The following is a 27,666-nucleotide window of genomic DNA, read 5'->3' on the forward strand; positions in this document are numbered from 1 at the left end:
AATACTTTCATCTAATACATGAGATAATCCTTTGAAGACCATTTTCCCTGAACTGAGTGTTAATGAGAAGTTCCTCACTTTAATAAAATGTCACTTAATAAGTATAACCAAACAATATAATTTCCTCTTTTTTTAATAAGCTTTCTTAGCCCTCACTGGATGTATTCCATAACTGGCATTGAGATACAGAAAGATTCAAGATCTCCAAGAAATAATTCACCTCCAGAGTGAGCACTGAAATGGCTTACATGGAACTTGGCACAAATTTCAATTAACTGATTTACATGCAAGATAATGCACAGGACACCCTTTTTATTGCCTTCTATTTATATCAGGTGACTTATGAGATTTATTATTGAAGACATTTTCTATTTGTCTCCAAGTCTTTCTATTGCTACAGGCCTGCAGTTAAATAACCTTTGGTTCCTCTCAATTCTATTCAAAGCGGAGTTAGAAGGGCTACTGATGACCTTTCAACTTTTCATGTCAAGGATGCCTCCAGTTCTCCCTCTCCCTGCCCTTTCTGCATCTTCACACAATTCATTAGTTACAGACCATTACTTATGCAGGTATATTTTGATAGTTTTCCCCAGATATTTTCTTTTGGAAGCTGAGATTTGGTGTTCTGGTTACCAACTTAAAGACCACTCAAGATAACTTTTGTTGGCTTTTTTTTCTGCCAAGATTGGTAATTCCAAAACCTTTGCTGGGCTGTATTTCTCCTGGAGAAATGAGGATCTAAACAAAACAGCAAGTGGCAGAAGGAAAAAAAATGAGTATCTGTTTCCCAAGTGTCACCACCCAGCACAAGAGCTGACTGTGGAAAGATGAGCAAATGCTGAACTTGTAACAAGTAACTGGAACACAGGCTTGGCATTAGCACTCTAATAAAGCTTTCACAGCACTTGTTTATGGGGAGATATGTTTTTAGAAAGGCTAAAATGACTTTCCTTTTGGGTTTGCTTCTTTGTTGTTTTTTTTTTTTAATATATATCTAATTTTTTTATGTTGGAAGAGGTGAACCTTAAAAAGAAGATGAAAAGAAAAAGAAACCTCACTTAGAAACAAACCTATTTCAGCTACCCAATATAGTAAATAAGCTTGTTTGAACTATGAGTTTCCTGCCAGAATATCTTTTTAGAGGTTAATTTCAAGTCACCAAGACCTGATATTTTACAGGTATGGTAAATTTTAATAAACAAGTATATACAAAAAGGACAAAGACAACTGAATTCTGAAATTCTATAATTTAAAATGCAACATAAATAAAACTTGAAGCTCTATCTCAATAAATATACATCAGGACACTTAGTACTTGTACAGGTTCCAGAATAAAGTGTTTTATACTACATGCACTGTATCATTCTCTTTTCTGCCAATTTTTATTATTTTTCATGAAGCTTACTACCACAATGACTGCCAAGAACATTTTTGAAACCTCATACATTCTGTTAAAACATCAAGAACACCATATTTTCAAAAATGAAAGATTTACTTAAAATTATATAAAGTGAAACTTTTTAAATTGTATCAAGTGGTGGTTTTATTCATATCCTGTCATCTAATAAGCAAATTTGCCTTTTGGAAAGGAATATAAAAATTGGTTTTGAATTTAGTGCTTTTAATTCCTGCACAATGGGGAGCAAGTTCTGGCCCACTTGTAGATCAGCTGAGGATTTAACCTGCTGCAGAATGCAAACACTGAACTTGCTTCACAAAACAAATCAGTCACCCACCCCACAAAATACACACCTGCTCTCAAAAACATCCCACCTATATAGCTACTTGTGGCCCACTAGTTAACATCATGTTAAAAAACTGTTTACATCTTGAATTGCATCAGACCATTATTTCAAGTGTTTAACATCGGCATTGTTTCAGTTTCTCTTAATTTTTCATATAATAAAAACACAACATCTACTTTTGCAACACAAGTTCTACTAAGAAGGTAAAATTAGACCCTGTACCTGCTTTCATCTCTCACTGATTTTTTTGTTAGGTAAGCTATGAGAATTGAAGACCAACAGAGTACCTGTGCTCTTTGCTTATGGAATATGAGACATTCATCTCCTTTATCAGGTCTAATTTACTGCATATTGCTTCCCAATAGAAGAATGGAACAGTTTATAGAATGGAACAGTTTATTTCTTGCTCTCCATAAAACCCTTTCAGGGAAAGCAGGTTTTTCACCTCTCAAAGATACAGACTAGCAATTCTGGGGAAAACCCAGAGAACCCAGTCCACAGAAAAGGTAGAAACTTTTTAGGTCATAAAACGCCATCGTGCAAATTACTCATAAGGAAAACCTAAATTTACACTTAGACAGTTCACAGTTTTCATTAGAATTCTCAAGCCGTTTTATTATATTATACCAAAAACTTCATGGTTTTGTGACTTCAGTGATAAGAACCCTTTTGTCCTCAGCTATTTAGTCAGCACTATTACCACAAATGTTCCATTTCCTCATTAATAATAGGTACTATGCTCAAGTTCTCTTCCTGTACTTAATGCTGCAAGCATAATTACATTGTTGTATAACTTCTGAGAATTATATTGTAGTAGAATCTATAATGATGTAGTCTTATGTTTAACTGTGTATCGTTTGAGTTATCTTGGATCTCTCTGAAACAGGCAAGGCACAAAATTATTTCTGATTATTGTCCACAAAGAGGGATGCCTGCATGCTCAATATCTTATACTTTTTATGGAAGTCCATGAAGATTAATTCTAAAGAAAAATGCAATCTATTTGCAGATTGCATTAACTTTGCAGTGTCTTTGCCTGCAAGGAGGATTTATGACAAATGGTAATATAATTGATTGAAAGCAAAGCAGGCTTTCTGATCAAATTTAAATTCCACAGTTCATGTAGGAGTTCAGCTGCACTCCAGAATGTTACGTGCAGTTTGTTTCTTTTTACATTTCACTTTTCAATTAGGCAATATTGGGGCAGGTACACACACAAGGAGAGAATACCTAAAGAAACACTTTCTTTTTCCCTCAAGAGTTTCTGCAAAGGGTGTTGCCAAGACTAATGAAGACAACCAGACCTCTTTTCAAAAATGTAACAGCCTCTTTTTTAAAGGCTACTTGCCAATTTTGAAGTGGTGAACTTCAACCATCCCATTAAAAAACAAAACAAATCCTCCCTTCAAAATACTGTGTCGTTATCCATTAGCAAGGCTGCATAATGTAGAAGAGTTAAAGGTTAAGTACTAAATCATGTTCAATTGCTTTAGAAAACTACTGGTACTTTGATAGGGTAAAGGGACATGCTGATACTGTGTTTTCAAATGTATTTTGAGAACATTACTATAAGAAACACAGCAGCCTGTTGGCATTAAGGCTGATGCTTTTTTCATTAAAGCTGAAGCTCTCCAATACAAGCTGTTGAACCAGAAGACCTCTCTTTGCAGTTTAAACTCTTTTTTATATGTAGATATACATACAATCCACCTTTCCTCTCCACCTATAAACCATAACATTAAATTTGTAGCGGCAGAAGTGAGAACATGAGTCTTAGTTGTACTGTTCACAAACATCTTCTTTTCTTTCCACCACAGTACATCTTGGCCTCAAGAACAAAGGCTTTGGGCTTGTTGTTTCTAAGAACTCACTCAAATGCCTCTAACTGCCTTCACACACCTGCAATGAGGATATAGAAGACAGGTCTGGCCCCAGTGTTACTTAGTTTCTTCATCACGCCTTAACTCTAATACCCACTAGAACTCCACAGTGAGGAAGGAGCAAGAAAGAAGGAACAACTGCAATGTAACACAACATGCCTGAAGAGCTTGGGTTGTCCCACCCCAAATTACTCTTATTGTAACAACCTGGATGCAGAACAGGTAGTAGCGCATCACCAAAGACTATTTAAGCTCGTCATTTGGGTTGAATCTAATTTTAGATCCAAGCACAGGTCTATCAGAGACTCAATATAGAATCCCAGGTGAGTGCTCACCAGCTCTCTGCAACAAGATCCTTCACAGGAAATCAGTATAGATTAGTTCTATTTTGCTGGAATGAACCTCACTGTCATTAAAAGGATATGAACTGAGTACCTTAAAACAATGTAATACGTTCTATAACACATCCTGATAATCTTTGGAGAGGCATTAAAAGTGCATATGTATTGCATTAGTACTTAATTACCTAAAAGGAGATATGAATTGTGGGAAATTACTTCCTTTAAATTGAAGTTTTACAGTAAATTTAAGTAGAGTTTGACATGCAAGTAGGGACTAGAGGGTGACTCAAATGGGTACAGGAGGTCCTTCCAGCAATACCTCTCTCTCCAGTTCTCCTATCCCAAATATTTGCTTTCCAGACGAGAAATTTTTCCAGCACAAATAACACAATGTTAGGACTCCCACTTTTATGGGTACTGACTTGCCCACAAATTTCGTCTTGTTATAGTGCCGTAAGTACCACACTATTTACATGAAGCTTGTCCTAGTACATTCTCCAAAATGCAATACATTTCTAAAATACATGTTACGTATACATGGAACCTTTTTTCTAACATATCTGCAAGTGCAAAGCATTGTTTTTGACAAACAATTGCAACTTTTGCCACTTACACTGCCAGCCAAAAGTTGTTTTATATTTCAGAATGTCAGCCTACAGAGAGACTGAAACTAGGAACAGAAATTCAACTTGCCAGGGTCCATGAAGTCAGCAAACTTATTCTGTCTTTTTTTTCCTTTTATCTCCCTCAGTATCTGAAGGTGTTTACATTGTATTTGCTGTTGCTAATGAGAGGAAGTAAGGCTATCCAGAGATTCAAGAGGAATCAAAAGGGAGATATTTTTCCTCCCATCTTGCCCAACAACGGTAAGGCATTGCCTCCTCACTGCAGTACCAGGGAGGGATCAGCAGACCAGCTCCAGGGTCAGCTGCTCCAGTCCTGTTGACTGCACAAATTGTAAAAAAAACTTTTCATCTCAGCAAATTCTGAATGGGATTCTCATGGGGGACACACACTGGCATAGTCTGAGGAAACATGAAATGGCAAATTTCTGCTGGAAACAATCGAGGTGTGACAATCCTTTTGAGGGATGATGGTGAGCAGTGTTAAGTAAACTTGCCCAGTAGCTGATGCTATAATCTGATGCCCTTCCTGTAAATTGCAAAAAAACCTGACGTTGCTTCTTAAACAAAAATGAAAAAGTAACTTCTTCCAGAGAGCTGGGCTAAGATTTTACTGAAGTCAGTCCAGTTGCTGAGAGTTGCGTTATATTGCTGGTTTGTTAGGAAGCACGTAATTTTTCTTATTTTTACAAGTGCAGTTGTTCTATAGATAAATGTTTTCATGTAATCATGGAAAGAAATCAGGTTGGAAGGGACCTCTGAAGGCACATGGATACAACCTCCTGCTCAAAGCTGGGCCAACTTCCAATTTAGATCAAGTTGCCCAGGACCTTGTCCAATCAAGTCCTGAATATCTCCAAGGACAGTGATTCCTGAACCTCTCTGGGTAACTCAGGTCAGTACTTGATCAGAAAACATGAATAATCCTCTCCTTGTCTCTGTGATTGTCCTTGATGAACCTCGCTACCAATCACACTTGTGCACCTCTGAAGAAAGTTTCACTTCCTCTTCCTGCACATCCATTTTCCAGCCCCCAATGATCACTGTGGCCTTCAGCTGCTCTCATCACATTTTGCCAGCCTGTCCCTCGTACTGAGGGGCCCGAGGCTCAATGAAGCACCTCAGCTGCATGTCCGTGAGTGACATTACCCCCAGACTGCCTGCCATGCTTCTGCTAGTGCCACACAGGCTGTGGCTCATTTCCCTCAGCTACAGGACATGCCATTGGCTCACACTTGCTGCTCTGCCCACCAAGACATTCATGACCTTTTCTGCATAACCGTATCTTATGTACATTATATTCCTTTTAAAGCATTTATAGATTACCTGGGGATTTGCACATTTGCTTAAAGGCTAGTTTAAAAGCCTGATGCGAGAGGACTGATTTACAGATAGTGGAAGTTACGTTTAAAACAAAAACCATTAAGTCACCTCACATAAGACACTTAAAATGGATCTTAACTTTCTTCCCCTAAGTATGCAAAACCATCCTACACTGGTAGGTTACGCCACAGGCTTTGGATGGGCTGGGTAACCTGTTAGCTAGCTGAGCTCTTTGTGTACAATGGTGGTCTGGGCAGCATCCCTCCCCCAGCCCTGAGGTAGCTATGCCTCCTGGATCCCATTCCATGTCACCATGGAGCTGTTCATCTTCACATTGGGAGTCACTAGGCAAATTACACACACATGCACACGGCAGATTTGGCAGTGCTGGAAGCAAGTCATGGCACTGCAGCACCAGTGGACCATCAGGATCAGCTGAGGTGTGAAATGAGGAATAGCTCCAAGACTCTTGCTTTCTACATTTAGATTTTACCTCTCTGGTGTTTTATAGTTTTTTAAACCAAAATCACTACTCACTTATAAATCTAGTGTCATACAACTGTATATGTACACACACACTCCACATATACAAAATATTTCTGTCCCTACCTTGTCAGACGAACAGCTGAGATAGAGGAAGGTACTTATACACAGCTGCTTCAGTCCACAGCAACACGCAGTGTTAGAAATACATATCATAGCTCAGTCTTCATAGTCAAAACAAGTTACTAAGGATAGGTTTGTGAAGAAATCTTAGGTGTCCTCAATCTGCCTTCCTTAGCACCACCACCAAGCCACAGTAATCTCATGATTTCAGGACTGAGAAAAGATATTGTTATTCATTGGGTTTGAAGCATCTATGGGGGCAGATTTGGTTTTTTGTCAACACAGACAAAAAAAAAAGGTGAAAGTGAGGCAATTTGAATGCTTGTTTTCAGCTCTAAGCATCAACCTTATGACTCTGAAGTCCAGCAAATACTCCTTTTTACTGTTTCTGAAGGTATATTGATATATACTCCTGTGTGTTCCAAGTTAGCTGTAATGCTGGCTGAGCATGACCTGCTTTATCTTTGGTTAAAGTTACAAAATTAAAAAAAAGAAATCCCCTACAATGCTATTTCAATTCAAAAGTTTTTTTCTCCAAATAAGCCTAAGTTGGAGGAAAAAAGTTCTTTCAGGCAGGGGGGTCAAAGCTTGGCCAGCCAGTGACACCCACTGCTTTCTAGCACGTTCAGTTTGAAGCCTCTTGGCTGTAGAATGTTGCACAGCCTTTCTGCCTGATCATTAAATAAAGCAACCTGTCAACACTGTACCCTGACAGCTCTGAAAAAAAGATTTAAAAGTATCTCCTTCAGCAGGAAGCATATATCCAAGGACACCAGCCTTACTGCTGTGTTCTTCAGAGAGCAGACACCGTTTTATCCAGCATCTCCAGAGCTTCAAAGAGAGCACCTGCTTTGTCTACACAGCAATGAAATTCCAGATATTAAGCAACCTGCACTTCTTTTGCAAGTCTGAGAATTATTAGATTCCATGACTCCTTATTCATCTTCTGTCTTAAGTATCAATACTAACACTGTTTCAGAGTATCGCTGAACAGTAATTGTCTGCTTATTGTTCAAGTAGCTTCAGACTTCCAATTATATGTTTCTTTCACAAAGAAAAGTCTGTTTCAAAATATTCTTCAGATTACTCATAGCTCAATGTTAAAGAAATAAATATTTTTCTGAAGTTGCTTATGAGTACAAAATATAGGCTGAGGCTGAAGAGAGAGGAGTAAACCTGTAATATTCAGGTTAGTGAGAAAATCCAAATGGATGCAGCAACACATGAATAGAGTAAGATGCAGCTCCATGGACATCAAAAAACAGAGTGGCTTGGGTTAACGTGTAAAAGGAAACAGACAGGAAGAGCTGCTAAAAAATAAAGTTTTTTTTTTAATTTGAGTTTACTATTCAGATTGGAAATGGAAGTGGAACAAATGTTGGTTTCTTTCGAACTTCCATAGCAACCCACTCACACTGAAGTTATGTGACTCAGAAGCTGTTTTCTTTAAATGCAGCCATATGGCTTTTAAACACTTTTGGTTCCATGCCCAGACACAGAATGATTATTTCTTCATTTTATTGTCCTGATAGACTCCAAATAATCAAAATTTATAATTTTACTCAAATTAATCAAGTTCTCCTTCACATTTCCCATGCTCCTGCAAGGCATGCCCAAAGGGCTTTGCTTTTTACTTCAAAAAAAACAAAGTGTTAATGGAAACCCACCGCAAAATTAGGGATACATCCAGCAACTTGAAGACATTTCACATTTTCTAAATACCCTATGTGATTATACCAAGGAAATATTTGCTCCTTGTTTATAATTTACTACTTAATTGCCAGAGCACTAAAAATTCTCATTTTTCTAGTGAAGGTTCAAGAAGTCCACATTAATTGCAATACTTTCACACTACACTTCCATCACAGTAGAGTACAAAGTCTACCAAGACTGAAACACAGTCAGCTTTGTTATACTGGGCCTGCTAAGAGGTATTTCTTAATATTCACAAGCTGCTGAACAACCTATCAAAGTTATTCAAAATTAAAGCAAAATGGCATGATGGAGGTTCATATCTCTTTTCCAGTAAGGGTTACTGCCAATTTTGGGGAGCCATTTTACATTCAAGACAAGGTTTCATTTTTCGGAGTTATAATTTAGTAATAATTAGAAAAAAACCACATAGAACTACATGACAAAGATCATTTCACAGATCAAGACTGCAAACTTCAATACTTCTCATCAGCCAGAAACTCAAAGTGGGTTTAGAACCACAGAAAGAATATTTCACAGCACAAGTGTCTTCACATTGCCCACTTTGAAAACAAACTCTCAAGTTACTGTATCTGTGTTTCTTTCCAGTACCACTCACCAGCATTTCATAAAACACAAAAATTTACCATACCTGTCACATTTTAGCACAATACCACAAAAAAAGTCAGTCTTCAAATACACCTGCTTTTCTGAGTCGGACTAAAATATTGAACTGGAACCTTTAGAAAACCAACCCACCTTTTTGGACAGATACAATTTATATCACAGAAAAGCTCTTCTGCATGTCTGGTAACTAGTTGTAGAATTCCAGTGCACAGTTTCCATCCAACTCCTACACCTAGAACTACACCAAGCCAACACCATTGTCCTTTCCAACAGCCAAGAACTATTACTTCAGCCCAAACTGCATGGTGAAACGACCCAGGACAGGATCCATACACCAGCCAGCATGGTGCCTGTAGCCAGGGACTAGAGGAGCAGAGAGCCTGTAGTCAGAAGTCAGACAGCTTTCCCCAATTGAGAAATAAATTAAAGATATAGAAATCTCAGCTCACCTATAATATGTTCTACTGAAGTGGGCCTGACATACCTCGAAAGGGAATACCTATCCACTTCCCTTTAATGTCAATGCCTCAAAATTATCACTTAGATTTTCCCCCTTCCCCAACTTGACAGAACACACGAGCATCTCTCATACTAAATATATATTAAAAATACAACAGCCTGTTATTACCTCTCTTGTTACCAGCCTGTAGATACAGTCTTCAGCTCAGAAACGTGCAATAATGCTTCATTTTTCAAAAATAAAACCCTAAGAAGGATAGATTTTTTTTTTCTTTGCCTGTCTACATTCTTGCAGCTGTTATTATGCACCACTATCAGTCAGACAGGAACACAACATGGAAAATATTTATAGCCTGGCCACAAAAACCTTTCAGAATATTGCATGTTCATTGCAGGTATCACAGCCAAGTAATACAAATTGTCCATGTTTATAATCTCTCAAACAACTAATTCTCCACATCCAGAGAGCCAACAACAGGTAAAAATGGAAGATTATTTCAAGCCACACTCCAATCACTGTGCACAAGAAAACAGATTCAAGCACCTGGGTAATCCCTTAAAGTACAGAGATATTCTCCAAACAGCATTTGACTTCTTAATTGAAGTACTTCAGATTTTGATTTTCTAATTCCTTGTCAGCAGTTCACACAAGTCCAGCATATCATCATACACCCTTGTTTCTCCAAACAGTGCTACAAAACACCAAGCAAATGGCAAAAGTTTCAGTAAAAGATCCTCACTTACCTTGTCCTTGTCCACTGCTCTGGTAACTCCACAGTATCAAAATTATTGATAACATCCAGTGCACCCGCCCAGCTACTCCACCACTTTCTTGTCTTCCAGCCATTGCATTATTGGATGCTATACAAAGAAATATTATTGAATGGTTTAGTTATACCTCTTGGGAAATATACCTTTGGGTAGAGGAAAACAAAACAAAATCCCCACAAATTTCTTCAGTACACATTTACTGCCATACTTTAATAAATACTCACTGGTAAAAATGCTTTTTCATTCAGAACCTCCCTGACTGTTTGCTCAAGACTGTTACCTCATAGGCTACTATAAAACCAAAGTAAGTTGCTCTGAAAATGCTTGAATTTAGCTTTCATACAGAGGTCCTGAACTTTACAAAAGAAACAGGTTCCAGTCCAGCCAGGTTTAAGAGACCTGAACAAACAGCACTTCACTGCACTCAGAAGTCTTGCTGTATAGTACAGAAACACTTTTGAGGCAAAATCCCTCAATTAACCCTTAAACTTGAATTTTTAAAAGCTTGGGGGTTTATAGCATTGAGTTGTGCTACCAGTTGCATTTCACAGTGGGTTTTCCTGCACCAACATTTTCCACGTCACAGAATGGCCTGCTTTGGAAGGAACATGAAAGATCACCTAGTTCCAACCTCTCTGCCGTGGGCAGGGACACCTTCCACTAGACCAGGTTGCTCAATGCCCCATCCAATCCAGTCTGGCCTCAATCACCCCCTGGTGTGGGACATCCACAGCTCTGGGCAACATCACTGACATATGCAACATTTACCTATTTATTATTCCCCCCACCCCGCCTCTTACAGCACTCTGACTCAGGTCTGCTGCTTCAGAAGGTCTGTTTAATCAAATACTGATTTGTCAGAACCATATTAACTACACAGACCTGGCTGGAAAAAATATGTCAATTCTACCCTAAAGTATAAAAAAGTATCACAGACGTTGATATATGAACAGTCAGGTAATTTATCCAGCATGTGGAAAATCTTGCAGTAATTCCATAAGTAGTTTTTTATAATATAGCATTGTAAAAAGTTCCTGAGCTTTTAAGTTATAAACAGCTGTAAAATTCTTGTGAACAGTGTTTCAGTAATTAAAAAAAAACTAAAAAGCAAACAGGGAAAACACTACAGTAACAGAAGGGAATGTTTACATACTGGCTGATAAGGCATACTCTTAATATTGTTATTATAGTAAGTTTTATTCAAAAATCCATCTATTTTACAAACTCAAGGATGCAAAACCAATCCATAGTAAAAGGTTCAACTGAAATTATCCTGCATAAACCTCAGTTCTCAATTCTGATCTAAGAGCTCATTAGAGGCCCCACTAGAGCAGCTATTTCAGCAAAACAGTGCCCTCCTCAGCCAGCAGTCCCAGTTCCCCCTGCCCACTCTCACTCAGGCATACGGAGAGCAGAGAGAAAGAGATGCTAGAAAAGTTTTGTTTTGCCTTGACTTTTTCTGACTATTTAACCCCAAGAGGAAAGGAGAAGCAAACCACTGAAAACAGGAGTTCCAAAGCAAAAGCGTAGAACAACAAATATGAATAAAGGCCCCAAAAATATATACACTTTACCACTGCAAGGTCAAAGAAATAATTTTGTGAAAACAGCATCTTGGAAAAGAGATATTCTGTTTCATGAATATTCTTTCCCCAAAGTAACAGACACATTTTTGATTCTCAGTGTAAGCAAACAGATGGTATTCATTAGTTATTTACCTACTTTACTATTAATTAAAATGTCCAAGATAATTTTTGTTTTCACTGTGTCTACAGAAAGCTAGAGTTCCATAAAAATCTGGCATTTGTATCTACATCCCTGCTAGCTGTAATATAAATATTACAGCTAAGAAAGCAATAAGATGCTCTCCAGTACCTAAAGGGGAGCCTACAAGAAACCTGGAGGGTAACCCAGGTTCTTATTAATAAATCCCTTGGGGTGGATTAGAGTGAAATAACACTGAATAATTGGTGTTTGAAAACATAGATTTGTAGGGTTTATTTTAGAACAATTTTGTTTCAAAGGTAAACAGGTATGTTGCCATTTTGGTTGTTACCATCTATATCTCTCATCTATAGCAGTATGGCATAAAGATAACCTTCAAGGAAAATTCATAAGGGAGAGAAAGGGAAAGACAGGATAAGGGTGAGTAAGGAAAGAAAAGATGAGAGTGTAAAAATGTTTATGGTCACTGCCCATGGGGTCCAGCGATGAAATGTGGTAGATGCAGCTTCCATGTCTGTCAGTTGAAGTGATGGTCTTTATCTATTTGGGGTTGAGGGTGAAGCCCACATACTCAAACAAGTTATGAGTTATTATATCCATGGATAGTGTCACAGGCCGTGCCATGAGCCTCCAACGTCTCCTGGGCCCGTGCAGAGTTCCTGTGAGGGGCACGGTAAAAGGGTTTTTCCCACCTTTTGGGATTGGCAGGGGGATGGGCTTTGATGGGCCATGCTGTGAATCTCCAATATCTCTGACAGCCCAGCACAGAGTTCATGTGAAGAGCTCTTCCTGCCTTTTCAGGACTTGGCACTGGCAGGGGGAATGGTCCAGCTGCCTCTTCCCAGGCTGTAAAAGTCCCCTAGCAATTCTGGAATGCCTAAATCATTAACTGCTTCAGTCTCTGACACAGGTGCCCAGAGGAGCTGTGGATGGCCCATCCCTGTAAGTATTCAAGGCCAGGTTGAAAGGGCCTTGAACAGCCTGCTCTGGTGGAAGGTGTCCCTGCCCATTACACAGGGAGTTGCAACTGGATGAACTTTAATGTCCCTTCCAACCCAAGCCATTCTGTGGTTCTATCAGAACCCCACAAGCACACGGAGGAAAACAACAGCCATCTTAACTAGGAGGAAGCCTAGATATCAATATCCATAGTATTCAAAATGAGAACAGAAGAAGCAAAATTGTGAGTTTTTTAGAACCAAGAGGCATTTTCTTTAAAACACAGAAATCATCCATGAAAGACAGAAAAAGAGCGAGGCAGAAGGGACTGCAAGGGACGGGTTGAAGCAGCACACTTCACAACAACACAGAACTCCAGTGAGAGGGAGGGGACCTAAGCCTTATAGATACTGATCTTGTCTTCTATGAGATAGTTTGTAAAGGAAAAGAAGCAAAGAACAGTAACTGATGCATATTTAACTCAAAGTTCAAACTAGAGCTTCCATTTCCCAAGGAAAATTCAACAGGAGGCTTTCATCAGAGAAGCTGAAAACTGACTCAGAATCAAAAATGTTAATCTCCTCTGAATCCTAAGCCTCACCTTCCACACAGGTGCAGGGAAACAGGTTTATCTCAAGCAAACACATTTTTTAATTAGAGAACACTTGCTCTAATAGAGGCTACATTGCAATAAAAGAGCTTAACTGCAAGTCTATAATCAACCTTTACAACATTTGGATTTACACCAGTGCTGCTTCAGCCCTTCTAATACAGGAATAAAATGACCAAGGATAGAACCAAATCGTTAGTATGCTAGATTATTAGGAACATCAGTTGCAAAAGTTGTGAAAATATGAACAAAAATTATAATTAAAAGTAACAAAATATCTCATTTTAAAAGCAAGATTTTTTTGTGGCAAGACCTATGGAAGGAAAGCCAAGAGATACATAAATCAAATCCTCCAAAGGGACGAAAAAATTATTAAACACTATCTCTGCAGAGAAAAATTTATTGTTATTTTACCCTCCAAACTTCCTATAAAAGAAAAAGTACCAGAGAGAAAAAATACCAGACTAACAGAGATACAAAACCTTACCTGTAGGGCTTCCTTCTCCCTACTTCTTCTAAATCAACCATTCCCCCTTCACAGATAGAATAGGGGGAAAAAAAGAAAAGGAAAGCAACCCCCACACCCTTTATAATCGCTCCAACCAGGACTCAGCTGAATTAAATAACACCTCAATTAACACCTTAATGCAGCTGTGCTCACATATTTCCTGCACCAAAAAGTACATAGAAAAAAAAACCCAAATCACTATTAATTTTACTCTTTTTTCCCCTCTAAACTTATGTATTAAACAATACTCTAGCTGTAAAATAGCTACTAGGCTTGCCAACTTCACAGCCAAGAGAAAATGGCAAGGGGACCTTCTTCACATTTATTGACAATTAACTGTAACTAATTTAGAGTGAACCAGGTGCAGTCAGTTGGCAGGAAATCAGCGAACACAGATAAATCTGTCATATAAAGGATTGTAACAAAGTTTGAAGTTTGTTTTAGATGAGACTTTTGCTGAATTAGTGTTGGCATGAAAAGCTTGGAGGCTCTCAGCTTCCTCACCAGAGATTTGTTGCCATCTCAGTGGCACGATCCACTAAAATCCATAGGCTTAGGAGAATTTGATTTGGGCGTGGCAATAACATAACTATTTTGCTTTCTTTCTGTAACTGCCTGAATTACTTTATGTGCTTTTGTCTTTTTTGAATCTCTTGAGTATATCAACTGCACAGATGTAAGTATCCTTCTTAGTGTAAGTAATTTATAAGTTTATTTACAAAGTTTAATTTAAAACAAAATACTTAGCTCGTGCAAGCATACACTCAGTAAGTTTTTGGTAAATGACAGGTAAAAATATGCCAGCTTTCTGGCAAATCATCAGAATGTCACTTGCCTCATAAAAGTGAAAGTTACTACTGCAGATGAAGCACAATTTAGCCACTTAACTCTATATTTAAATACAGTTTTCCTTTCCATACAGCACCTATGAAATATCTGGTATAGACAGCAGAAAGGGATATATGTCTTCTCCAACCATTGCTAATTCAGCCAGCCTTACATATCAGTTGGATCTCTCTGAAATGGATGTCTGATACAAGAGTTCTAGTAGGTACATGAAATGCTTGGAGTTATATAGTCATGAGAAAAAAAAAAAGAGAGCGAAACAATCAACCCCCAAAAAACTGACAGAAAATCATCAAACTCACAAAACATCCTGTAAAATATTTTGCATGCTGATGTCTAAGGAAATGCCAAGGACAGACTAAGTTTTGCTAATATATATTACAAAGTCTAAACTCAATGCATTTTACATCCCTGAAACAAGATCCTGACCTTCCTTACATGCACAAAAAACTATGGTACCAGCAGGCCTGTTTATATCCAAGTGACTGAAATCAGAACCTGGTCTGATGCATTTAAAATAATTGAGTTTATCACTGATGTCTTACTTTGCCTGTTACAAAGACTGTATTTTTCAACCTCATTTCTGTTAGTGCATTACCAAAGACATTATAAATACAAGATCCCTCAGAGGGCCATCTGTGGAACCAGATACTATCTGATGAGGACTTCCCTGCTGTATCAGGATTGTTTACACAGTGTAATGATAAAAATTTTCTTATTTAAATTCAGAAGCTATACAAGAGCAGGATAACAAGGTCCGTACCACACCAGACGCTTCCAGTGCTGCCATCGCTGGGCCACAGCAGAACAGAACAGGAGATAACTGTGGCTTGGCTTGGATACCAAATCCATTCCTGGAACATAGCTTCTTGTGACATCAGAACATGGAACCTTAGAAGGGTTTGGGTTGGATGGGACCTGCCTCAGGCAGGGACACCTTTCACTAGGCCAGGTGGCTCAGAGCCCATGTCCAACCTGGCCTCGAACACTTCCACAGCTTCTCCGGGCAACCTGTTCCGGTGCCTCACCATCAACACAGTATGGAATTTCTTCTTATATCCCAACCAAACCTACTCTCCTTCAGTTTGAAGCCATTGCCCCTTGTCCTGTCACTACATACTCTTGGGAAAAAGTCACCCTCCACCTTTCCTGTAGGCTCCCTTCGGGTACTGGAAGGCTGCAATTAGGCCTCCCTGGTGCCTTCTCTTTTCCAGGATGAACAGTCCCAGTACTCTCAGCCTTTCCTCACAGGAGAGGTGCTCCATCCCTCTGATCATCTTGGTGGCCTCTTCTGGACTTGCTCCAACAGGTCCATGTCCTCCCTGTGCTGGGGACCCCAGAGCTGGAGGCAGCACTGCAGGTGGGGTCTCACCAGAGCAGAGCAGAGGGGCAGAATCTCCTCCCTCCCCTGCTGCCCACACTGCTTTGGATGCAGCCCAGGACATGGGGGGTTTCTGGGCTCCCAGTGCACATGGCTGGGTCATGTCCAGCCTCTCACCCACCAACACCCCCAAGTCCTTCTCAGCAGGGCTGCTCTGGATCTGTTCATCCCCCAACCTGGATTGGTACTGGGGGTTGCTCCGACCCAGATGCAGCACTTTGGACTTGGCCTTGCTGAACCTCATGAGATTCCCATGGGCCCACTTCTCCAGCTTGTCCAGGTCCCTCTGGATGGCATCCCGTCCTTCAGGGATGCCTTTAACCGCACCCCTCAGCTTGGTGTCATCTGCAATTTTCTGAGGGTGTGCTCGATCCCACTGCCTGTGTCATTGATTATGACTTCTTCAGTTAAGCATGCCTGCCAGAAACTTTTGTGGTGTAATTACAAACTTTCCAAAAGAGATTCAGTAAGTGATTCAGAACCTCAGCTAGAAATTATTGATTATCCAGTAACGTACTAAATCATTAAGTCACTAACTTATAATCAGGTTTGCTTTCAGAACCTTTCAAAGTTTAACTATTGATTCTTCCATACTCTCTGATTAAAGTGAAAAATGTAAGAGTTGTAATATTTTTAAGATTGAATTCTTTTAACATCAGATTAATGTTATAAAGAAAACATCATGTGTACTGCTAAAAGAAATAAAAATTACCTACAGACATACTGTAGCTGTGAATTAATGGTTCCTGAATGAAGGCAAATGTGTTTTAAGCTGGGCCTTTAGAAAGATAGTTTCTGCCGTTCTTTTTTGTATTGAAACTTATGAATTTCACTTTTATGAAACACTATGGACTTTCATGGCAATTTCATTAAGACTGAAAAAGTTTTTTTTTCCAAAATGAAAAAGAAACTTCCTTTGCAATAGGAAGTTTAATTATTGGATGACTTTAGCTTTTAAGACTTCTCATACAGTTGTTCAGATGATAGACTCTGATACAGGAATTGACTGTATCACTATAGAGAGCAGAAGAGTTGTGGAAACTATACCTAGTGGTTGAAAGCAGTTCTGTTTCCAGCCATCACTCAAAAATACTCTTTTACTTCACAAACGATCAAATAAAAATCAAATTATGTTGTTTGTCTTCTGGTGTTGTAGCCTTTAGCTTTCACAATTTCCATACTTTCACAGAACAGCAGGAGAATTCCATCTCAGAAGCCAAGTTTCCTAGGCAAGGATTTCTCCTTAAACAAATGCTTTAGAAAAATTATGAAATATCAAAGATCTCATAAATAAAAAAAAACCCACACAAAAACCCCACAAACAAAAAAAAAAACCTCTTAAATCAGGTATGCTCTTCCATGCAAGAAAATGAAATGCAGCATAATGAACTGTGAACATCTGACTTAATTCCCTTTTTTATTTTTGTCCCAAACCAAATAAACCTTTTCAAATATATATATATATATATATATACATATATATAAAACACATTACACAATAGCAACAGTCCGTGAACAAGTTTGAAATAGCCAACCACACCAAACTTGCAGAATTCTTGCTTGAAGCCCCATTTATTTACAATTCTCAGTTTCCACATTCAAAAACACATCCCCACATACAGTCCCACAGAGGTTATGGTTAGACCAGGTCATGTGAATGATCTCATCAGGGAATATCTGCAGGCTATCTACAGTGGTCTATCTCACTAGGTTTGCATAACTTTTCTAACAATTCTAAAAGAAGAAGAATATCAGCCACAGTCATTTATTTTCACAGTTTATTTTCACTAAAAAGAACTAATCCAAGGAGTAAATAAAATGGAGACGAATAAGTAAGTTTCCTAATTACAATCATTCATAGAATCTGCTTTTGCATTAACAGATTAAAATCAATATAATTGACTTTGGTCCATAAAACCATTTGTTTTGGTTTTCTTTGCAATTTCATACACTGAGAAGTAAACTTACAATGCATTAAGAAATTTCAGGTAACTGGTTCTGTCAATACAGCATGAAGGATGAGGAAAAAGTGAGTAGAAGAATAATACATTTTTCACAAAGTATTGGATCTCATGAACAAGTTAATGATGTTTGAAAGGGAGAAAATGTGAGGATCAAAAGTTTTCAAGTTGCTGAGTGATAATAATGGTGCCATCTATTGTGCATCCATCACACTGAAGTGCTTGACACATATTTTGGACTCTTTTCATGCATTTTCTTTATGATGATTAATAGTGGCATTGTACCCTCTGAAATAGCAGCCCATCACACAGAGAAAGGTGTACTAAATTAAATTCAGATGATAACTATTTTGATCTCAAACAATATGGAGAAAAATACTGAAAGGTTAGAAAAAAAAAACCAGTGAGAAATACTCATTTCTAAGATGAGGGTTCACAACAAAGAGCAGAGAAATAGGAGTAGGAACAAAATGCACTGTTCAAACACAAGCACTTTTCCAAAGCATCCATTATTCTGATTTCTTATACCTACTCTACATTTACATCAGGAAGTGCTGAGGCTTAAGTTCTGTTTTCTTGTGTTACACTTTCAAGGAGAAAGATAATTTTAGGATAATTTATCTATCCTCTTTTATAGGAGATAGCTAATTAAATTTCTGTAAAAGGAAGAAGTAAAAGATGACGTGTATCACCTGCCTGCCTCTCACAACCTGGGGATGCTGCCGTGGCCTGGTTTGTCTCTAACACATATCAGAAGTGTATTACACATCAGTGTTTGTTTCCTTCTTGGACTTCAAACACTTCGGCTATAGCATCTCTTCACTTTTTCTTAAGTGGGTAGGGGGAGGAAAATCAGCATACAGACACCAGACCAGTGCCTTTTGGTCTGGTGAGGCTGGAACCAGGGCTTCCAAGCCCCCTGATGTGACCAAAGCAAATTAAAGATGTTTCAGTGCAAGTGTGCTTGTGCTGACACATTTTAGCTCACTGCCTAGAAGGATGAAGGCAGACACTATGACCCAGTAAACAAGCTCTAACCCTAACTTCCTCTCTTCAGGGGTGGGATTTAGTAGGGGAATTTTCAGAGTGTGCCCTTTGTTCTGTCTCAACAAGAAAAAATAAGGGAAAAAAAAATCCCTACTTCCATCAGAAGAGCGGGTATAATGACTATCTGCATGAGTGTCATAATGTATATTTAATGACTGTAAACCATTCAGAAATATCTGGATGCCTCGTACACATACGGGAATGGTAAAATTCTGCTGGAACTTGCTCGGGAACCTGTGCAGTCCTGTGTTCTCAAGGGAGCACAGAAGCAGAACTACACTTACAGCTTCCCCAGCACAGGAGCACGGCTGCAGAAATCAATTATTCAGTCTCTTGCAGCAGTCAACAGACTTGCAAGTCTTAATGGAGGGCAACTAAGGAATGGGAGATGGCGGGTTTGTGGATTAGCTCAGGTGCGTACAAGCAGCATGGTAAAGTCTGAGTAGGTTCCTCAAAGACTGCCACCTCCCCTAACCACCAAAAAATGAATAAGTAAGTCACAGTTCTGCTGTTTGATATGCTCAGGATTTCCAAATGTGCCTGACAGCAAGTTTAGTCCCTGATCTATTGAATACATTCCAGTGAGGCATCGCATAGTATAGCTAAGAGATCTGATCATGAGTTAGTAAGTTATTAAATTATGGTGGTGTTTATTTACTACTACATATTTTTACATTATTACAACTGACAAGGAATACTGGCATAATTATTCTTGTAAATCCCTTCTCCTAACCCAAAATAATTTTGATGGGCTTGAAGAAAACAAATGAGGGCAGAATAACTGTGAATAATGGGAAAAATCAAAAAATCACCTAATTTGTTGAGTGGGAGTACCAACAGAGATAGAAACAGTTGGTTAGGGTTTTTTTCCTGTTACATTGAGTATGCAAAATCCAAGTAGGCACAAGTCCCAGGGGAATGAGATTGTTAATGTTCCACCCGTACCAGTAATCATACCTTCATATATTCAGAGAGTGCATAATTTACCAAAAAGTGTTTTGAGAGTAGTCTAGCAGTTTTTAATATTTATTGGGATTATGCTTACATCTCTTTTAAAGGAACTCTCGAGTTTAGCTGTCTAGGCTTCTATAGGATAAAAAGCATGATAGCTAGTAAATTTTAAAATCCTCAAGAAATTCTTTGAATAACTTTCTTAAGCATAACTGTGTTGCACCTGGTGATTTTAAAGACCAGATCCCCAGAAGCTAGAAACATCTAGCTTTGAGAGCAAACACACTGTCTATGACTTGAGGAGGTCTTTATTCTGACCAAGCTTGCCGAGTATGTGTCACCTTAAATCCATCGTTCCTCCAATCCTTTATATCCCTGATTCTAGGCTCTAGCTGGCGTGTTTTTGTGACAGAAATTTCTTGTTTACAGTGTGCACAGGGAAGGAAATATTTCTGCAGCCATTTGTTTGGATTTATTGCCGTGGGGCATTTGTCTTATCTTTAAAAGAAAAACTAGCATTGTTGGAGGCCCCGAGTTTTGGAAGCTATCCTAAAGAAAAAACCTAAAGCTACTTTCCAAATCATGGCTTAAAACAGTTAGAAAAGGAGAAAACATTACACTGTGAACATCACCATAGTATTTAATATCATTTTTCCCATAGCCAAGGTCATACTACCTTCCAGAGGCCCAGCCATGACTCACAGTCAAATCCCATGAAGTTGTGAGGTGCCAGGTAGAGCTGATGAAGAAATTCTACTGATTGAGAAGTGGACCAGCAGATAAAAGAAAAATCAATACCTGAGCATCAGTACAGTGTAATAAAAGCAATATCTCATTTTGACACCTTGACTGAGGGGTTTCTTTGGACAAAGATTGCCATTACTTTTCCACTTTCATCTGAGTTTAACCCCTGATGTCAAGTTATGCTTTTCTGTGTTGTCCAGTATGGGTGACTCCTGCCTCATCTCCTCTCCTCATCTCCACATTGCTTGTTTCTCTCTTTCATAAAGGCTACAACTATTCTGCTTTCTGCAAAGACTTTTCTCTCTGAATATTAAGCTAAACATGCACTAGGAGGATACCAGAGACTAATTAAATATTGAGGCTGTGATACTCAAACAGGTATTTGGGCTCCAGGGATTTATTCCTCCAAAGGTACGGACTGTTGTCTCCTTCTCACCAACTGTTTCATCAGTAGAGACTTCATAAGTGGTCATTTGTTGTTCCTTATAACTTTTAGATGACACTGTAACAGGTTCTCTACATTCAATGCTGAAAGACAAAGCCCCTGTGCTGAAGGCACTCCTAAGTTTTTTCAATAAGCTGAACCACGGATAAAGATTTAATCTGATGCCAATTCCCCACATTCATTAAGATCAGTTATTCCACAGAAAAACCCAAATGGTCCAAGGGAATTCATGTCAGATAAACTGTTTCTCCACCACTCAGATAGCCAACAAAGAAAAGCACTACTTCAAAACACTCTTTAAATAGATGACTTGACTTCCAGCTTTGTAGGCGTGCTAGGCAATTTCAATTGCTACTTGTGAAAATGCCTGGTTACGTCTCACAGTTGGGAAACTTAATTTTAGCACAACCAAGGAGTCAAGGAGGGATAAAGGAAGGTAATAGTGCCCACCTAGTCCTTGAACCTGCACAAAAACTTACATCAGAAATATTAAACCTACTAAATTGTAGTAAAAACATATTGAGATGTGGTTTTCATCCATGAAGTTATTTCTTTTCCTTACCATTTCTATAAGAGTTGACATTGGATTGGGGCTATTTTTTAATAATTATTCTGGTGTTTATGAGCTACTTAATTTAGTAATTTTGGAATAAAGGAGCCCTCAGTGTAAGTCTTTTTCTCTGTTGATTTCGAAAGCTCTACTTGACATCAGAACAGATATTTTTTAATTCATTCTGAAGCCAGAATAAAATGTGCAACTGGCATTCATAATGACTCACAGAAACAGCACACCATATGTAATCTATCAGTGGCTTGAGTAACACATAGCTCACATGGCAGTGCTCTGCATATAGGTAAAAGTCATTTAAGAGAGGAAAGCACACATTTACATTTACACACAATTTCTACATGTTAACCAAAAAGAAACCTATACATCTGTGGTTTTGAGTTTTCTTCAGTGGTACATGGGTTATTAACATCACCAAGACCCACAACTGAATGTACACTGTAACTGTTAGTTATTGCAATACCCTTATGAATATCCTGTGCCTACATTAATCACTCTCATTTCGCTGACTGACACTGTTGATGGAGTCTTGGATGGGAAAATGCAGGTGAACACCTCCTACTTGCACCAGATTCGAACTGCAGTAAAGTATGCCTACTTCTCACCGCCCAGCATGAGACACAAGACAAGTGAATTAATCCATTTAAAAATTTTGCCTCTGTTCTTCTGGCTTGCACTTTGTGTAATGACCAAAAGCAACCACCTACATACTTGCTATAAACAGCTGTATGAAAAATGCCAGAGAAATAGTGAAACATGTACCAGCTGCAGTGAAGTACCTGAAATGTAATAAGTAACATGTAACTGCACAATCAATTTCCACTATTAATTTCCATAACATTTAGAATAAAATATGGTTGATTTTCCACGAGTATTTTAATTCATGAAGTATATTTATTGTAGGCGGAGTCTGAAATAAGTGACCCAATATCAACAACTTAAAATAACAAGCCATATATTTTGCCAGAAGGATAGTTATTTCCCTGGATTTACAGATGGTATCCTGGCTATTCTTGATCTAAGATTTTTAACAATGAAGTTAGAAACTCTTTTGGCAATCTTAAAGGCCTGTGTAGGGACCCATCTTGAGTATTAGTATTCCTTCTTGACCATAAATTCTTTATCTATACATATATATATATGCAATGGACATATTTCCTCTTATCCAAACTTAGAACTACCAAAAAAAAAAAAGCCCTCCTTCTGTGTTGGCTGCTGAGAGCTTAAATTTATTAGTTTGAGTTCTCTTTGGTGCACCATGCTGGTACTGAAGAGCCATCACACTCCTTTTTATTTGTATTACTTCTCCCAAACCTAATTACAACTATTTATCTTCCCGAACTTTTTTCTTACTATTAAAATCAGCAAAATTTAACATATTATGCCAGTTCCAAATTAATAAAGGAAGTCTGCAATTTCCAGTTTATATACTACACTCTAATACCTTTTATGAGCTAAACTGCTTTGTATTTAGTTATCTATAATTTTAAATAGTTGGCATTTTGGGGCATTAAATTGTAGGTAAAAGAGGATGAATGAGCAAACCTCCGATGCTCATTCTTCACGCCAGCATGTTATTGACTGCTTCCTTAGCTTTGGCATCAAGATTCTCAGGGATGCCCAGAACAAGCCTAACTGGAAGCACAGCGCAGCTTTGCACCAGGTGTTATCCCCACCGCCCTTGGGCTCCACGCCCCCGCCCCGGAGCTCCCCCGAACCTTCCCCACTTCCCCACATCCAGCCCCGGCAAAACTTGTGGAAGTTACCTGGCGAGAGGCACCTGCTGGGGAGCACCCGGCGCCGGAGGGGCGGTGCGGGGACCCGGCACCGCCGCGCCCGGGGGTATGCGGGGATGGAGGCGGATGCTCCACCGCGCCCTCCCCCGGCCCCAGGGTGGGCTGTGCGGGGGCTGAACCCCCGCCCCTCTCAGCCCCTGCCCCCGGCTCTTACCTGGGCGGCGGGAGCCCCGAAACGCGGTCCCGGGAGATGCGAGAGGCGCACCCGAAGTTTGTCGGGGAAAGGCGGGGGGGCAGATCCCGCGGTAATTAAAGCCCCCGGGGTGCGCGGTCGGTAGTTTGCACAGTCCAGGCGGAGCAAGCTCACTTGCTCTGTTAAAGGTTGGGGGGCGGGGGGGAAAGAAGGGGAGCGGATGGAGAGCGAGAGGAAGGCCCCCTTTCCTACGGGCTCCTGCAGCCGAAGGGAGGAGTTAGTTTAATTAGAGGCCGCGCTCCCGGGAAACGTGCCCGAGTGGGAGCACGGACGGGCGGGGAGGGAAAGTTGCGGAGCTCCGGAGCTTCAGCACCGCGGACAGCGGCACCCAGCCCGCCCGAGGTGTGCCTGGGGCATCCAAAATACATATCGGGCAAAAACCCGCGTGCTGGACAGACGATAGAATATCGGGATAGCTATTCCAATCGTAAATTGTCATCACCCGTCGAAAGGGGCATGTTATCCCTTCTGGGAATTTGCCAAGTGGCTTCTGCCATCCCCAGCTGAAAATAGGGATCAGGTCATGAGAGCCCGAAGAATCACTAATGTCCCCTCCACCTCAAATAGACAGAAATTATATTTGATTGCACGTATTCTGGCGGATTGGTGATCCACTACCACTGGCTGGTAAATATTATTAATCTTTTTCTTCAGGTGAGGACATTAAGAAATGATCGAGGTTACACACATAAAGCCAGATCCCTGCGTGACTCCAATCTGCATGTATCAACCTGTGAGATCATCTTCCTCTTTAGATAATTTCTTTCCGTCCTTCTTCCTCCCTGGATTTAATCACAGAATCAATAGAATCACAGAATGGCCTGGGTTGGAAGGAACATTAAAGAGCATCTTGTTCCAACCCCCCTGCCATGGGCAGGGACACCTTCCACTAGACCAGGTTGCTCAGAGCTCCATTCAAACTGGCTTTGAACACTTCCACGGATAGGGCATCCACAGCTTCTCTGGCCAACCTTAAGTGTAGTGTCTCAATTGCACTATCAGCAATACCTTGATCATCAACTCTTGAAGTGTTTATAGACCTCTCCCAAGCACTGCAATATGACTTGAGGTCCTCCAGATTCAGTAAGTTGCTATTGTGAATGTAACAGAGCAAAATAAAGCAGTACGGTTCTGTGAGGAACAGTCAACAGGAGCGTGAGAACAGAACCAGGCCTTTTATCTGCACAGAGATGATTGTGAAGTAAGTGGGATAAGAATTCACGTGTTAGATTCTCTCAAGAAGAAGAGGTAGAATTGACCTTTTGTAAATCTCAGCAAACAAAAAAATTCCAGAAATTGAATGCTTATTATCGCCAGAGTTAATGAAATATTAAGTAAGCATTCCAGGGCAACAATGCTGTGTTTCAGCATTGTAGAAAAAGCATTTATACAGGAGTGGAGCTGAGTTACTTTTGAAAAAAAATATTGATATATTACATTGAGAAAGGAAATTTTCATTACTAATGATTCATGTAAAGTGTAAACAAAAAGAAACTCCTACTTGCTGGTTATTGGAAAAAGTTTAGTTATCGACAAAAAACATAAAGGCAGACTTAGAGGAAGTTCATTAATGATCAAGAAAGAAAAGAGGTAGGTAAAGTGAATCTTAAAAACAATACTGCATGACTCTTCAGTTCATCAATATTTATACAATGCATTTATGTGCATGCCTTTTCTAAATACCTGCATGGCATGGGAAAACAAATTACAGCTGTGGAAACGGAAGAGAGTATGAAAGGCTGAACAGATGGAAATGACAGCCCATGCATTTTCTGCCTAATCTTAAAGTAAAGGAACTATGAGAACTAAAAGACTGGGCTTATTTTTAAAATTGTCTTTATTATGTTAAGAAAACTTTCCTGTCTGACCATTCAGGAGGCACTCTGGCTGTCACACTCCCACCATCGACTCCTGCCATGTCACCTGAATGCCTCACAGGTCCCCATGTCCTTTGTTGGGTGAAAGGTTGATGCCAGTTCATGCATTCCTCAACATATATATGCAAATATATATGTTATCTTTTTTTAATTATTTTGTATAAATGCATTTTTAATTTATTCAAAATTATACATACAATTCCTCACAGCCTTCCCAAGGTATTTACTGTCACTTCCCAAAGTGTTTAAAGTACATTCTAAAGTGTCTTCTTTTTCTACTGAGCTTCTTTTTGTTAGCTAAGAAAAAAAATTATATATATATATGTATATGTACACACACATACTTACACACATATGACAAAACCTAATGCCAGGCATTTACAACATTTCGCAAAATGGAGCAAAACCATAGGAAGACAGACTTTGAAATCTCAGGATCTGAGAAGTAGGCAGTAACATAAGCTTAGGAGAAGGTTTTTATGGTAGTAATACACTTAAAATTGCTATGCAGATGGTCTGAGAGATGAAGCATGGAAGAAGAAAGCTGAAATGCTGGTGGCAGAAGTCATGAACTGAACAGGACCAACTGCACAAAGCAATGTACAACATATCCTGCTGCGGCAGAGAAGGGATTCTTTTCTTCCCTGGGCGAACCACTCGTTCCCAGTTGGGAGGCTCATTTGGGGTAGTGACTATTTTGGTATGCTCATTTTACAGGACAATCCAAACCATCCTTGTGGTTAACATTTCACAGTGTGGGTAATATTGCTCTAACATCTCACAAGTTCTTGGTTTCTATGGTCTCAGTGCAGTTTCCACTGGAGAAATTTTTTCTCAGGTAGCAAAACATCAAAGTTAGACAATGGCCAAGCAGTCATTGTCAGAAATTATTAAGGACTGAATAATGATCAGCTTAGAATAGAATTAAAATTATAAGATGTATGTACATCTTATTTTTAAGACAAGGAATCTTCTTTGCTCTCCCCCACTTTTGCTATAGAGCAGAAAGGGTCCTCTTATGATAGATACCAGCAAGGATGGAACAGCAACAGCAAAAATCTTCCTTCATTGGAGAGCTCATAGTCTAGTAGGGTAAAAGACTTGATAAGAATAATGTACTTACTGTGTGGGCAGCATAAGTTTTATGTGTTCTTAATTATTCATTTCTTTGCTGCTAAGTGCTTTGATTTAAAAATGATGTGATGTGTACATGCAGTGTTGATACTCAGATAACTTAATTGTTTTGGTAATATAACAGGGCATATGATGTAATGCCAATAGACTGCACCTTGTGTGCATTACAGAGCTCTTCTATGTGGATGCTTATGCTCTAGTGACAAAGCTAATGATTCCTAATACGTGTACAGGGTAAGAAAGAGACTGCTGTGATAGACACTTAATAAATGGTTAAACAGATTGGGGGGAGAGCCAAGAAAAAAACTCAAAATCTTGGCTTTGAACCGGCTTTAGAATGATATAAGCAGATGTAGCAGATTTGAATGTGAGGAAAAGAAAAAGCCTGAGGGAGAAAGATACCCAAGTAATGCAGACAGTTTTCCTTACATACAAACTTACCAGCTTCCCTGCCAAAAATACGCTCCAAGGAAAGCCAACTTTACGGCATATTCCCAGTAGTAATCCAGGCTCAAATATATTAGTTACTGTAGGGCACAATGAATTTTCTTTTCCAGGTGTTTCAGTAAAGGACTACAAAGTATCTAATTAAAATGTAAACATCCAAGTGGGCATTCATGCCTTCCAACTGGTGTCATATGAATTATTGCCTAGGAAAACTTCTCTCTAGCAACTATATAGAAATTTACTTTTCTAATCATATCACCTAAACAGCATTAAGAAGATGCCTTTCATTCTTTTTTTTTTTTTCCCCACATACATTTGTGCTGAAGCAAAATAGAACTAGAATTAAATAAAACAGAGAGAAAGGGAAATAAAATTTAGAAAATTACTATCATTGTGGCTCAGCCACTCTGGACCAGTAGCATTTATT

At 39.2% G+C, this 27,666-nt stretch overlaps 1 protein-coding gene across 1 annotated transcript in view; it reads right to left on the reverse strand.

The window, feature by feature from the left end:
• The window catches only part of ROBO2 (roundabout guidance receptor 2), a 1,078,275-nt gene that overhangs the window by 1,044,156 nt on the left and 6,453 nt on the right, over window positions 1-27,666 (reverse strand). The window contains exons 3-4 of the mRNA XM_027692569.1: window positions 15,459-15,508; window positions 10,041-10,157 (exon numbers count right to left, since the gene is read on the reverse strand). Of these exons, the coding sequence (XP_027548370.1) occupies window positions 10,041-10,143 (103 nt within the window). The 5' untranslated portion in view covers window positions 10,144-10,157; window positions 15,459-15,508. The remainder of the gene's footprint in view (window positions 1-10,040; window positions 10,158-15,458; window positions 15,509-27,666) is intronic.

Source organism: Neopelma chrysocephalum, unplaced genomic scaffold (assembly GCF_003984885.1).
Source record: "Neopelma chrysocephalum unplaced genomic scaffold, ASM398488v2 Primary Assembly neopelma1_87, whole genome shotgun sequence".
Lineage (NCBI taxonomy): Eukaryota > Metazoa > Chordata > Aves > Passeriformes > Pipridae > Neopelma > Neopelma chrysocephalum.